The sequence below is a fragment of the Microcebus murinus genome, chromosome 18 (genome assembly GCF_040939455.1).
Source record: "Microcebus murinus isolate Inina chromosome 18, M.murinus_Inina_mat1.0, whole genome shotgun sequence".
In the NCBI taxonomy this organism is placed as follows: domain Eukaryota; kingdom Metazoa; phylum Chordata; class Mammalia; order Primates; family Cheirogaleidae; genus Microcebus; species Microcebus murinus.
Genome location: NC_134121.1, coordinates 27,362,127 through 27,377,058, shown reverse-complemented (window position 1 = coordinate 27,377,058; position 14,932 = coordinate 27,362,127). Strand labels below are relative to the sequence as shown.

At 43.9% G+C, this 14,932-nt stretch overlaps 1 protein-coding gene and 1 pseudogene across 1 annotated transcript; both read left to right on the top strand.

Moving 5' to 3' along the window:
* Window positions 1–3,872: 3,872 nt before the first annotated feature.
* LOC109729507 (signal recognition particle 9 kDa protein pseudogene) lies at window positions 3,873–4,146 on the top strand (annotated as a pseudogene).
* Window positions 4,147–7,068: 2,922 nt separating this feature from the next.
* CCL5 (C-C motif chemokine ligand 5) lies at window positions 7,069–14,731 on the top strand. Its single transcript, XM_012784552.2, has 3 exons — window positions 7,069–7,215; window positions 8,467–8,578; window positions 14,233–14,731. The coding sequence occupies exons 1-3, from the start codon at window positions 7,140–7,142 to the stop codon at window positions 14,318–14,320; spliced, it is 276 nt and encodes a 91-aa protein (XP_012640006.2). The 5' UTR covers window positions 7,069–7,139; the 3' UTR covers window positions 14,321–14,731.
* The last annotated feature ends 201 nt before the right edge of the window (window positions 14,732–14,932 follow it).

Here is a 14,932-nt window from a genome sequence, read left to right as displayed (position 1 = left end):
GGCACGAAGTTGCAGGCTCTGATGTTCGGCACAATACGTGCCAAGACCTCCAGTGGGTGCCTGAAACTGCAGATAGTACTGAACCCTATATATACTATGTTTTTTTCTATGCATACATGTCTATGATAAAGTTGAAGTTATAAATTAGGCACAGTAAGAGATTAACAACAATAATAACAAAATAGAACAATTATAAACATAGACTGTAAGAAAAGTTATGTATTTGTTTCTGGAATTTTCCATGTAATATTTTCTGAGCGTGGTTGACCAAGGGTAACTGAAACTGCAGAAAGTGAAATCACAGATGGGGGGAGGGGGGGCACCGTATGGTTAATAATACTGTATTGTGTATTAGAAATTTGCCAAGAGAAGAAATTTCCAGGTGCTCTCACCGCACACAAGTGAAAAAGTGGTAACTATGTGAGGAGACAGATATATTAATTTGTTTGACTGTAATAATCATTTCACTATGTACATGTATAGCAAAACATCATGTTATATACCTTAAATATACACAACTTTTATCATAAATAAATACATAATAAGTAATAGAGCTGGATTTTGAACCTAGACACCAGACTCTAGGGAGCCCACATACTTAATCTAGATGCTACAAGAAGTTATCAAGCCTAAACCAGCAATGATTTAGCATTATGCCCAGAACATTTGTTGGAAAGCAGGGGGAGAATACAAAAAACAAGTAGAAAAGAAAAAGCACAGGACATTGTCACTGTGTTCATGACATTAAGACAGGACCAGTGAAATGATGATTCACAAAAAAGGGGTATAAATGTGCTTGTTTATTGTCTCTGTCTCTCTTCTCCCCCCCGCCACCCCCAACCCATGCCACACCCAAACAATCTCCAGAGGGCAGGACTTTGCCTGCCTTTCTTGCCCTGGCGTCTGCAGTGCCTAGAACAGTGCCTGGCTCACAGCAATTCTCAGTAACCATTTGAAGAATGAATACGGAACTATTGAGCAGTGGTGGGCCACGCACACTGAAGGGACAGGGAGGGCAGAGACGGCCCCGTGATGTTTGCGCCTCACCTTACAGTCTCCCAAGCCCATCCACGGTCACGACTTCCCTGGATCCTCGCCCCAGTGCAGTGGATCAGACAGGCAGCAGTTCCTAGTTTTCAGGAACATAAAGAGCTGAGTGAGTAATAATGATAGCTGTCATTCACTGAACACCCTGTACCAGGAACCATACTGTTTACACAGGCTCCCCAATTTGCTCATGGAATCAGCACATTAGAGCCAGAGCATAACTTACAGAGAGCCCATCATGCCTGAACACTGATTTTGCACAGGAGGAGGTGAGTGGAAGAAATGAGAGAAAAATTATATTCTTCTCCCTCTTCTGCTCCCCACAATCCACTGAAACTACCAAAAGGAAGAAAAACACCCCTGATATTCCCATTGCTAGTCTTGCTCAGCACCCCCCCATCCTACCCACCCATCATCCCCTTGTCCTCACTACTATGTACACACACACACAGCAGAAAGGTTCGCCATGGTTTAAAGACGAGGAACATGCTGGCCTTGTCTGCGGGTTTCCTCACCTCTGTCCTCAGTTAGTGTCCCAACTCAGCATATCTGGTATCCAGGAAATACTTTCCTTTCTTCCTTAAAGAGGGAAACTGAAATCAAGGAAAGAAAATGGAAATAGAGCTCATAAGGAAAAACTGGGCCTTGCCAAGAGTTTCAGGATTTCTGTAGACATTTGGCAGAAAGTTCATGAACTCAGATAGACATGGGTTCAGTGTTGAATTCTACCACCGTAGGCTGGGACCTTAAGCTAGTCACTTTACCTGTCTAAGCCTCCATGGCCCCATCTGTTAAAAGAAAGACCTTATGTAATAAATAAATAAAGATTTGTTGTATTAAAGTTCACTAACACATATTAACTGGGGGTCTAGTTTAGATTGCTGAAAAGCATAAAGTATAAAATATCCTTATAGGGATTGCCATCTTCATACTCTTCATGATAACATGATAGGCTGGGCCTGTGGCTCACACTCGTAATCCCAGCACTTTGGGAAGCCAACACAGGAGGCTCACTGGAGGCCAGGAGTTTGAGACCAGCCTGGATAACATAGTAAGACCCAGTCTCTACAAAAAATAAGAAAAATTAGCCCAGCATGGTGGCACATACCTATAGTGCCAGCTACTCAGGAGGCTGAGGCAGGATGATCACTTGAACCCAGGAGTACAAGGCTACAGTGAGGTATAATTGTGCCACTGCACTCCAGTCTGGGTGACAGAGCAAGACTCTGTCTCTAAAAAGAAAAAAAGATAACATGATAATAATAGCTAATGTTATTAAGTACTTAACATGTGTCAGGTATTATAATGATGAGAAAACTGAGACCAGAGAGATTGAATAACTTGCCCAAGGCTACCTGGCTAATAAATAGGAGAAACTGCTAGGTCCCTGCTCTTAACCACCACCTTTTCCACAGCCTCCCACATGTTGGTCATTTAAGTTAGACCAAAGGGGGCTGAGTGAAGGAAACCATTAAAATAGGCAGAACATTTTTCCATAGATGGGTGCATGTTTCTGAAGTGCCTGCAATGTGTTTCTTTAAATGAGACAGACATCCTTTCCAAAATTATGTTTCCATTGTTAACTGATTAATGAGCTGTAAGGAGGGAATGAGAGGACTGTTGTCCAGAGCTTAGAACAGCACCTGGCACCTAGAAGAGCCGTGATAACTGTTACCTGCCTTACTGATTGAGTCCCTGAGAAGAGCCTGGGCATGCTTTTCAGCAGCACCTGGGGCTCAAATCCCACTTAGCAGCTGTGTGATCTTAAGGATGTTCATTACCCCTTATGAGGCTCAGTTTTCTCTCCCATAAAGTGAGCATAACATCCACTCTGCCTCAAAGTCATCGTGAGGAAGAAATGTGACAAGGTCTTCCCATTCTGGGTGACTTAGTCACCCTCAGCCACCAACTTACATATGTGACAGTTGGTAAAAGAAAATGTTCTCAGTATAGAGTTACAATTTTTTTTAAGTTTGTTTGCTTTTGTCACTGTCAATAAACACTTTTCTCCTAGATAATTCGGAAGCCAATGTCAGCCTAGCCCAGGCCAAATTGTCACTAATTCTGAACTACCCAAACAGGAATTGATGAAGATTGACTGCATGAATTCTGTGGAATGGAGTAAGGACCCCGGCTCTAATGCAGGAGTTCCACGTGGGTTCAGTTTCAAGGATGTCCCCAACCATGAACCCTTTCATATTGGAAAGTATTTTGTGGACCGAGCACTGAAGTGGGAGCCAGGGCAATTGGATCATGATCCAAACACTGTCATCTGCTGTGTGTTCTTAGCAAGTCACTCTTACTCACCAGGCCTTGGTTTCCTCCTCTGCAACTGAAGAACATGGAAAAAATGATCCTTAAAGTCCTCTGAAGCTTCCATATTCTGTAACTTTTGTGCCCAAGTAGACCTCAGAAATGAGATGGGATCCCAGCATTTACTGAGTTTCCTCATCCATAAAGAGGGGATAATAATAGTAAATGAGGTGACACACGCAAAGCCCGTAGAATAGTGGCTGACACAGATAAGCTCTAGTAAATGGTAGCTAATAATGGTAGTTTATGCTGCAAGAGATCTCTACTCCACACACACACTTCTCAACAAGGCTTTAACCAAATATCCTGCTTTATAAACAAGGAAATAGAACTCAAAGACATTAAAGACACCAAGCAGGGACTGCTGTGTCGGTCAGTGGCCACAGCAGGTAGGTAGGGAGGTAGGTGGGTGGGTGGGCAGGTAGGTGGGTGGGTAGGAAGGTAGGAAGGTAGGTAGGTAGGTGGGCCTGCTCCTGGGGTCTTACCTCTCTCCTGTTCCACCCTGGGCCACGATGCCGCAGTACCAGACCTGGGAGGAGTTCAGCAGTGCAGCCGAGAAGCTCTACCTTGCCGAACCTGTGAAGGCACACGTGCTTTTCAAATATAGGCATTCGGATGGGAGTATTAAAGTAACGTATTAAAGTAACAGATGATTTAGTTTGTTTGATGTGTAGAATGGACCAAGCTCAAGATGTAAAGATTGAGAAATTCCATGGTCAACTAATGTGATTTATGATAGCCAAGGAATCCTGCAGTGTTGCCATGGAAGCAGACCAAACGGTTTGAAATGAGGATTCTCTTTGTCATGTTGTTAGGAAGTAAATATCTTTTGAATTTGAGAAAATGTTGACACAGAAAATATGTAACTAAGTGGAACATTCAAAAGCCAAGAGAGGCCCGGCGCAATGGCTCACGCCTATAATCCTAGCACTCTGGAGGCTGAAGCAGGAGGATGGTTCAAGGTCAGGAGTTCGAAACCAGCCTGAACAAGAGCAAGAGGCTTTCTCTACTAAAAATAGAAAGAAATTAATTGGCCAACTAAAAATATGTAGAAAAAATTAGCCAGGCATGGTGGTGCATGTCTATAGTCCCAGCTACCATGTTTCCCCAAAAATAAGACAGGGTCTTATATTTATTTTTCCTCAAGAAGACGCCCTAGGGCTTATTTTCAGGGGATGTGTTATTTTTTTTTTTAAGTACAGTACAATCTACATTTATTCAAATATGGTTAAGTCGTCTTCTTCTGGAACATCATCATAACTCTCCAAACCCTGAATTCCATCCTGAATTTCTTGTGACTCTATTTCTTTTAGAACCATTGGCCCCATCTCTCATGTCGAGCAATAGAGCTCTCATGGGGCGGATGAGAAGGGCTGCTCATCTTCTTTACCACTTGGCGACGAAATGCATGGGTTGTGCAGATACGCTGCATAGCCTCATCCATCACTAGATCTTATTTTTGGGGTAGGGCTTATATTGCACAAATGCTTAGAAATCCTGCTAGGGCTTATTTTATGGGTAGGACTTATTTTCAGGGAAACACGGTACTTGAGAGGCTGAGGCAGGAAGATCACTTGAGCCCAGGAGTTTGAGGTTGCTGTGAGCCAGGCTGATGCCATGGCACTCTAGCCTGGGCAACAGAGTGAGATTCTGTCTCAAAAAAAAAAAAAAGCCAGAGATCATTTTTTGTATTTTCTTTTTAATGTTTACTTTAGAGAGCTAGGAATGTAAATGCTTTCAGTAAGAAAGCCTTTATTTTTGGAAATAAAGAATTGCATCTATCTTGGAAACTTTTGAGGATTATTTGATGTTGGATAAAATATATAATTTTCTGATAAATTTGTATCAGTAATTTGAAAATGAGATATCAAGAAAAGCCAGTTCTTCCATCAATTTAGGTGATCTGTCTTTAAAAGAAAATGAAATGTAATCATTTTTAATAGATCAATATATTGATCAATATGATCTATATATTTGATATGATCTATATATTTTAATGATATGACCTATATATTTGATATGATCTATATATTTTAATGATATGATCTATATATTTTAATAGATCAATATATTCTTTTGGAGCACAAAATTTGTGCTGTTGATGACCAATAAGTATAAAATATGGTAACTGGAATTAACTATACACCACAATATACCTGATTATGTAGAGTAGCATAGTCTTCTTATATCTAAAAAACTAATTATGAATAATAAGTATGCTTTACCTTAACCTTTACAGATTTAACTTGTAATTTTTAGTGTAAGAGATTTGTAATATCATCAGCTTGTTGAGCAATGAATGACTAGCTTTGCAAAATCTGGTTTTCAATGATCAGAAACAACAGCCATTATTTGAATGCATAAATGGAATGATGATCACTATAATAGACTGAAACCCCCATATTACAGAAATATTTACTACATATTTCACATCTATAGTTTCACAGAATGGCTAAGGATTATTCAAACCATAAAATCTTTGCATAATTCTGTGACACCCCTGCCCATTTTCTCTCTTAGCCAAGGTGTTATGCATGACTGTCACAACTGTTGTATATTCCAGTAAACCAGAAGAGTGATATTAGTTGATATTTATCTTATACTTGTAAGCTGAATTCTACCACCTAAATGTAATGTTCACATGCTGATTGCTCAAGAACGAAATGAAGGCACTACCTTAAAATAACTTTTGAAGAAATCGGTCACAGTCAGCGACATATCAGCATAGAAAGCACTATTATGAGTTTTGGCATGTTTCAGAGACGTCAGTAAATAAAATATTACATTAAAAAAAAAAAGACATGAAGCAATTTTCCCAAAGATCACTTAGCAAGTAAAGGGGGGTGACCCTGTGGCTGTGATGGAAGCAAGAACCTCCCCCAAGAGGAATCACTCCAACTTGTATCTGGTAAAAAGGTCCCCAACGCCCAGCTCAGACCCACTGCCCCAATTACAGGGGCAGTTACAGGGTGCTCTCACCTCTTTTCACCCCAAGTTTTTCACCCCAATTACAGGGTGCTCTCACCTCTTCTGGGGATATGTCCAAAGGACCCTACTGGAGAAAACACCTGGTAAATAACATCCTTCCATGCATCAGAGAAGGGAGATAAATCTGTAATGAACGAATGAGCAGGAACTTTGAAGGCAACCAAATAAAAACCCGGTAGCTTCTGGTCCTGTCCTAACTGCCCCTCCTCCTTGCCCCCAAGGAAGCAGCTTCTGCCGTCTGGGGAGCATCCCTGCCCTGGAAGGTGAGCTGGTGCTGCCGGCAGAGGAAGCAGCTCTCCTCCACGATGCCTGGGCAGAGGGGAGCCTTGAAACATGGCTGACTCATGCCTGTCACACGCAGGGTTTCTAAGAAACCTCTAGACACTTTACTAAAACCCTCCTGAGACAGTCATATTCTCTCATGTCACAAATGGAAAAAAATGGGGCTTGGCAGAGGATAAGAAAAGCTAATTAAATGCCTACTAAGGATCAGGCATTGTGCTGATTGTTTTACATATATCATCTTATTTAGTCCTCACTCTAGATGGGAGGGCAGTGGGGCAGTGGGGGGGGGGCGGAGAGGCTCGAATTTCCGGAGGCTATTTCAGTTTTCTTTTCCGTTTTGTGCAATTTCACTTATGATAATCAGCCAAAGCTTGACTACTATTTTGGAAACTCCCCCTGGGGGGAGGGGGGGGCCAGCCTCGCCTATAAAGGGCCAGCCTGCGTTGCAGGGGATCCCTGCAGAGGACCCTGAGACAGCACGTGGATCTCCTTTGCCCACAGGCACCATGAAGGTCTCCGCCGCTGCCCTCGCTGTCGTCCTCACCGCCGCCGCCCTCTGCGCTCCTACATCTGCCTCCCCATGTAAGTCCAGGTCCTGACCCCACAGCCCATGGGTCAGACCCTCTGCCTAGAAGGCCCACTCCATCCCAGTGACTGGCCCACACCTTGCCCTCTTTTTTTGTTTGTTTAGTTTTTTCTTTTTGAGACAGGAAAAAAAAAAAAAAACCTCACTTTGTTGCCCAGGCTAGAGTGCCATGGTATCAACCTAACTCACAGCAACCTCAAACTTCTGGGCTCAAGCAATCCTCCTGCTTCAGCCTCCCGAGTAGCTGGGACTACAGACATGCACCACCATGCCCGGCTAATTTTTTCTATACACTTTTAATTGGCCAATTAATTTCTTTCTATTTTTACTAGAGACGGGGTCTTGCTCTTGCTCAGGCTGGTTTCAAACTCCTGACCTTGAGCAATCCTCCCGCCTCAGCCTCCCACAGTGCTAAACAGGAGTGAGCCACCATGCCCAGCCACCCTCTTTTAGACTGTAGCATGTATACTGTGTGGACCCCATTATTTACATTCATATGCATTGTTTACACAGATGTCCTGTTGTTCCTGATAAATCTCCAAGCTGCTTTATGGCAGGGACCCCCTGATCAGCTTTTCTGTGTCTGCAGGTCTACACCCTCCAGCCCCACAGGTGCTCACTGAGTGTGGCCTGATGCTGGGGATATTAGTCGTCATGGGTAGCTTAAACTGACCTTGAAATATGACTGACTCATGCCTGTCACACGCAGAGTTTCTAAGAAACTTCTAAACACTTAACAAAAAACCCTCCTGAGACAGTCATATTCTCTCACTTAACAAGTGGAAAAAAATGAGACTTGTCAGAGGATAAGGAAAGCTAATTAAATACCTACTAAGGATCAGGCATTGTGCTGATTGTTTTGCATATATCATCTTATTTAGTACTCACACCTGTTCCTTGAGTAGCTGTCCTTGGCTTCCAGGTGGGAAAACTGAGGTCCAGAGAGGTTAAGTACCTTGCCCAAGGGAACACAGCTAGGAAATGGGGAAATTGGTGTTCGAGCCCAGCTCTATCTGGCTGGGAAGTGGATTAGATGAGAGCTTGGGGAGACCTTCTCAGTCCTCTGATGGAATCCCCCACTCCACCACTGTGTATCTATGGTCAAGTGACTTTGCCTCTCTGAGCTTCAGTTTCTGCTAAGGAAGATAATAGTCCTTTCAAAATAAATCATATAAAGTGCCCAGCACAATGACCAGTGCATAATAGCAATGAATAAAAGGGTCTCCTTTCTTCTTTCCTTCTCCTAGATGCCTCGGACACCACACCCTGCTGCTTTGCCTACATCTCCCGCCCACTGCCCCGCACCCACGTCATGGAGTATTTCTACACCAGTGGCAAGTGCTCCAATCCAGCAGTCGTGTGAGTCCCAGCCCCATGGAGCCCTCCAGCGGGGTGTGAAAGGGATGCCTCTTGCTTCCAGGGCCAGTCTTCCCAGGAGCCCTCTGAGAGGGTGCCTTACCCACTCCCACTCATCATCCAGCTGCTCAAATAGATGTGGCTCCTCCGCCTCTAGCCTCAGAGTCCCCAGCTATAATGTAAAAGGACTAGACAAGGTGTTGTTGGAGTATCTTGCCCACTCTAATGGACTAGCTTCCTAGGACTTCGATCTTTACTGTTATGGCTTTTATTTGAATGTGATCTGGAATGCCCCTGCATGGAGAAAATCAACTCAGTCATCCCTTTCCAGTTAAGAACCTTAGAGTGGCCCATATTCCACACCCAATCAAATCCACCTAAACCTCAGAGGAACTAGGGAGGAGAAGGCAGAGGTCAGGGGCCTGATTGCAATCAAGTAGGAAAAACAAACAAAAAAACTATCCAGTCCAGGCACAATGGCTCATGCCTGTAATCCTCAGCACTTTGGGAGGCCGAGGTGGGAGGATCACTTGAGGCCAGGAGTTCAAGACCAGTCTGAGGAAGAGCCAGATCCCATCTCTATAAAAAATAGAAAAATTAACCAGGCATGGTAGCACATGCCTCTAGTCCCAGCTATTTGGGAGGTGGAGGCAGGAGGATTGCTTGAGCTCAGAAGTTGAAGGCTGCAGTTAGCTATAATGACACCACTGAACTCTACCCTGGGCAACAAAGTGAGGCCCTATCTCAAAAAAGAAAAGAAAAGAAAAATCCTCCTTTAGAGAAGAAATAATGAAATGAGATTTACCTTTAAATATGCAAGCTAATACATTTGGAAAAATGTAATAATTGCTACTACATAGGAAGTGCCAGCTGGGTGTTGTGGCTCATACCTGTAATCTCAGCACGTGGGAGGACAAGGAGGGAGGATAGAGGATAGCTTGAGGCCAGGAGTTTGAGGCCAGCCTGAGCAAAATAGCAAGACATCATCTCTACAAAAAATTTAAAGAATCAGCCAGGTGTGGTGGTGTATGCCTGTAGTCCCAGCTACTTGGGAGGCTGAGGCAGGAGGATCATTTGACTCCAGGAGTTGGAGGCTGGAGTGAGCTATGATTGTGCCACTGTACTCCAGCCTGGGCAACAGATTGAGATCCCATCTCTTAACAAGGGAAGTGCCTACTGTGTGTCACATGTCTAATGTGCATATCTCTAAATTTCACATAACAGCCCTGACAGGTGTGCATAATTCTCTTCATGTTTCAGGCAACAAAACTAAGACTCAGAGAGGTCTGTTGACTTAATCAAAGCCACACAGTAAGTGAGGGATGGAGCCTATCTCTGGAGCCTCCTTTTTCCACTATAGCAAAGTCATTAGTGATAGCTCCTTAAGAAATTTAAGAAAATAGAGACTTTAAAAAAAAAATGGCGCAATCATGAAGTTTCCTATAGAAGGGTGGAGTTTTTTAATCCAAAAATTTTCATGGCACTGGTAAAGTTACAGGTGTTCAAAGATGGACTTTGGGTCTGATGCATCTCTCAAAGTATAGTGGTAATATTTAGCACTACTAATTTTATCTGAACACAAGTATCTTTCAAAATTAAAAAATCCTTCCCAGAGCACATATTATGGGCAGGCAGAGATGAATAAAACCTGTATCCCAGCCTGTCCCTGTGGGGCTCACAACCTAATAAGAAGAGTAAGACAGACACAGCCATGACTAGAGGCCCCAGCAAAAGCACATTACAAAGGGAGGAGAGAGGGAACATTCAGCTGCAGGGTTTAGGAGAGGGGATTTAGAGAAGGTTTGCTGCAAAAGCTGCTGTTTGAGGAGAGATTTGGCCTGGCAGTGAAAAGCCTGTGGGAAAGGACATAGCAGGCAGAGGGAACATCCCCAGGATTCTACTCTGGTTTATGTAGAGTCTGCATGTAGGCAATGTCAGGACAACACGGCAAAAGTATTACAGCCATCAAGTGTAAAATGAGGGGGAACAGGGAAAGCCTAGAAAATAGGCGTCCAGTTAAGAGGCTGTTGTTGTCATTATCCGTGTGAGTAGTGTTGGAGACTGAACAGTGCCTGAACCTGAAGGAGAGACAGGAGTGAGAAACTTTTTTTTTTGGAGACAGTCTCACTCTGCCTCCCTGGCTAGAGTGCATCATCATATCTCACGAAAACCTCAGATGCCTGGGCTCAAATGGTCCTCCCACCTCGGCTTCCTGAGCAGCTAGGACTACAGGCCAGCGTTACCATGCCCAGCTAATTTTTCTGTAATATTTTTTGTAGAGATTGGGTCTATGCTCTTGATCAGAATGGTCTCCAACCCCTGATCTCAAGCAATCCTCCTGCCTCAGCACCCCCAGAGTGCAAGGATTACAGGTGTGAGCCACCTCCCTCAGCCCAGGCGTGAGAAACCTTTAAAAGTGGAATTAGCAAGCCCTAACAGGTGATTTGAGGCCAGGAGCAAGGAAGAGAGTGGAGTTGAGGATAGCACTGAGGTTTCAACCCAGGTGGACGGAGAAGTGTGGAACCACCTTAAGTCTTGAGGAAGAGCTGTTTACAAAAGAAACAATCAAGGTCCCAGCAAGACAACCCTGTGGAAATGCCCAACAGGGAGTGTGAAAGGAAGGACTGGTAGCCGAGGAATGGGACTAGAGATGTGACATTCTCTTGTAGGAGTAAGGGGTCTTCCAATAAAAAAAGAGGCAATGAAGCAGAGTCTTGGTGAGCACAGGCTCTAGGGCTAATCTGCCTGTGTTAGGACCCCAGCTATGCCACTTGCTGAGCTTTGGTCCCTCATTGAACTTCTCTGGGCCACAATTTCCTCATCTGCAAAATGGGTAATAGAAGCACTTGCCTCACTGGGTCATAATCATCCTTAATGAGAACAGTAAAATTCTTAGAATATTCCCTGGCACACAGTAGGTATACAATTGTTAACTTACAATTGTTAATTATCATCATTATCTAAGTGTATTATTATACACACAAAAGTCATAGGTGAAACCTAAGGAATGAATGCAATTCATTCATTCACTTACTCATTCGATAAACATCTATTAAGCATCTACTGTGTGCCAGGCCTAGGGCCTGAGACCTGGAAAAGAACTCAGAGAAAACGACAGCAACTTTGAGAACACCTGCTCTTAAGTAGCAGGTGGAAGGAGGGAAGTCGGGCAAGTAGAGGGTGCAAAAAAACATGGGCAAGGAGGGAAGACTCGGCAAGGCGGGGCTGTTCTCTGGTATCACAGGCTGCTGGAAGGAGGAGGAAATGGAGACCTGAGCAACCTCCACTTCCTCCATATTGACCTCAAGTATTGGTTTCCTGGCCTTTTGGCTTTGTAGCCACAGGCTGAGGGTGCCAAGGAGAGGGCACTGCAAGTCTGGCAGGATTTCCTGTATGGCTCATGGTGGAACAAGGGCAGGGGCTGTGTCTGAGGCTCCCACACTGCCCCAAATACAAAAGCAAACACTAGGAGACAGGAGAGCCCAGAATACCCCTTCTGCTCCTTTTCTCATCGCTGCACACCAGGGTTGGAGAAACAGAGACCAAGTGACTCTGAGCAAGGCGCAGGAAAGATGAAGACAGCAAATCCATGATAGCACCCAAAGAGCAATCCTCATTCTCACCAGACAACATGAGCCTTCACTTTGTCTGAAAACATTTGGGCTCAAGAATGTATGGAACACACTTAAAGATGATACATTTTTTTTCTTTTTAAAATATTTTTTCATAAATTGCTCACACACAGAAGATGGTAAGTTTTATGTTATATGCATTTTATCACAATCTTTTAAAGAAAATTTTAAATGCTGTTAAGCATGGAATCAGGAGAACCACACAAACCTAGTGACTTTGACAGAAACCCTGGTACATGTTTATAGAAAAGATGAAAATATTAAACCAAAGAATGAATGAGTGATAAGATATTTAAATGAGGTCGGTACATAGCAAATCAGAACATATTTGAGCATAATACTTCAGCATAGGGAATACATTTATATTTTCAAAAATATGACAGTAATCACAAAAGCAAAGGCTGAATTATAAATTTCCTATGTTCTCTGAGACATAATTCCTTTGTTGTAACATATAATTATGAGGTATACTGTATGGCTCAATAAGATGTAAAAAATAAATTTCTGGACAGCTGTACAACAATACATAGTTCATTTTCTTCCTATGAGACCCTCTGAAATATTTTATCTGGTGTTCTAACTTAAGCAAAATCAATGCTCAAATTAAAAAAAAATGTACAGGAAAATATCCTAACAGAGAAGCCAAAATGAGAAAGGGCCAAGCAGGCAGGGCCGATCTAGAAGTAACATGTTGGCCAGGCGTGGTGGCTCACGCCTGTAATCCTAGCACTCTGGGAGGCCGAGGCGGGCGGATTGCTCGAGGTCAGGAATTCGAAACCAGCCTGAGCGAGACCCCATCACTACTAAAAATAGAAAGAAATTAATTGACCAACTAAAATATATATATACAAAAAATTAGCTGGGCATGGTGGCTCATGCCTGTGGTCCCAGCTACTCGGGAGGCTGAGGCAGTAGGATTGCTTGAGCCCAGGAGTTTGAGGTTGCTGTGAGCTAGGCTGATGCCAAGGCACTCAAGTCTAGCCTGGGCAACAAAGTGAGACTCTGTCTCAAAAAAAATAAAATAAAATAAATAAAATTAAAAATTAAAAAATTAAAAAAAATAGAAGTAACGTGTTAACTGACAGCACTGCTAGCGAGGCCCCAGGTCTCCCAGCAGACAGGCCCCCACCTTTTGTACTTGCAGCTGAGACCATCAACATCTGTAGAGAGAAGGCCTCTAACTCTCACAGAAATCCGCGTGGTGGCTGGTCCATTGGTAGAATTGCTTTGACATTACCAACATCTCAGGGTCCTCAACCTCTCTGAGCCACAGTGTCCAGTTCCAGGACCTCTGGTTTCCACCCTAAAGCAGTGGTCTCACAGCATTCTAACAACAACAACAACACATTAATGGTATTTTTCAAAACTTCACGCATTTGAGCATCAGAACAATTGTGCAAAGTAGGAATTATTCCTATCCACCTTTTAGAGGTTCGCAAATAGACTCAGAGGCCCTAAGTGATTTTCACACAGTGATCCAACTAATAAGTGGTATGATCAAGACTCAGGTTCATGTCCTTCTTTCACCCACCCACCCATGGATAGCTGTATTCATGTATTCATTTGCTGAGTGTCTATTCTGTGCCAGGCACTGTACTGTCTAAAGCCAAATCATATGTTCTTTTAAGTACTTCTTGTCTTCTACTTATTCATGATTTTGTTCTTAGGGGACACTTTATTCTCTCTGCATCTTAAGCATCCAGCACAGGGCCTGGAACAGAGGAAGTGCTGAGAAAAGGCTACTGGTTAGCTGACTTAACCATGAGCTCCAAGGCTCCAAATCCCCTTAGCTTTTGTGTTTGTATGATAGTTAAAATGCACACAGATTTGCTTCTGGCTTGGAGCCTTTTGATCCAACAGTATAGGAAATGTCCTCTCCTTAAAGACCACAAGCAAAATCTCATGGAGCTCTGAAAATGCCCTACCCAAGTACCGTCATTATTTGCCTTTATGTCTAATCCACCTCATCCTCCAAACTGTCCCAGTGCTGACAAGCTCTCACCCTTTTCTTCTTCTCTCCCATAGCTTTATCACCCGAAAGAACCGCCAGGTGTGTGCCAACCCAGAGAAGAAATGGGTTCGGGAGTACATCAACTCTTTGGAGATGAGCTAGGATGGAGGAAGGCGCCTTGAACACGAACTTGCACAAACTCTCCTGCTGCTGCTTGCTCCTGTCCTAACCAGCTTGGGAGGCCTCCTTCCAATCCCCTGCCTCCAACCCCTCCTGGGAGGGCACAGATTCCACCACACAGCAGCACTTATAAAAGCTCCTCCCTCCCCTCCCCACCTAAAGCCTGGACAAGCTCCTGAGGCTCTGCCTTATCAAAGGGAAGTTTCTAGGCTCTGAGCTTCAGGCTCCTTGGCTTGGCCATGGCTCTGCAACCAGGAAGGAAGTCAGTGTGCCTCCAGAGGCAAAGAAGGAAGGAAGATTGAGCTCCTGAGCCCCCATCTCAGCTCCTCACAAGGGCTGACAGGCAAATATGAAAAATCAGCTTTCTATTAAAATTCTCATTGCCGTTACAAAGCTGGCTGTTGGTTTGACTTCCTCCCCGGGAACCCTCCTTCCCATGAGCATTAAGGGTGCAGGGGTCCAGGGGCTTGCACACATCTGCTGTCCAGCCTAGATTTGGGGGCCACAGCCCAGCCCAGTAGGCAGACCTGAGAGCAAAAGCTCCCTGAAAAGGAGGCATAGGCTGGCAGAATGGTTAAAGTAACTAAGTGACTC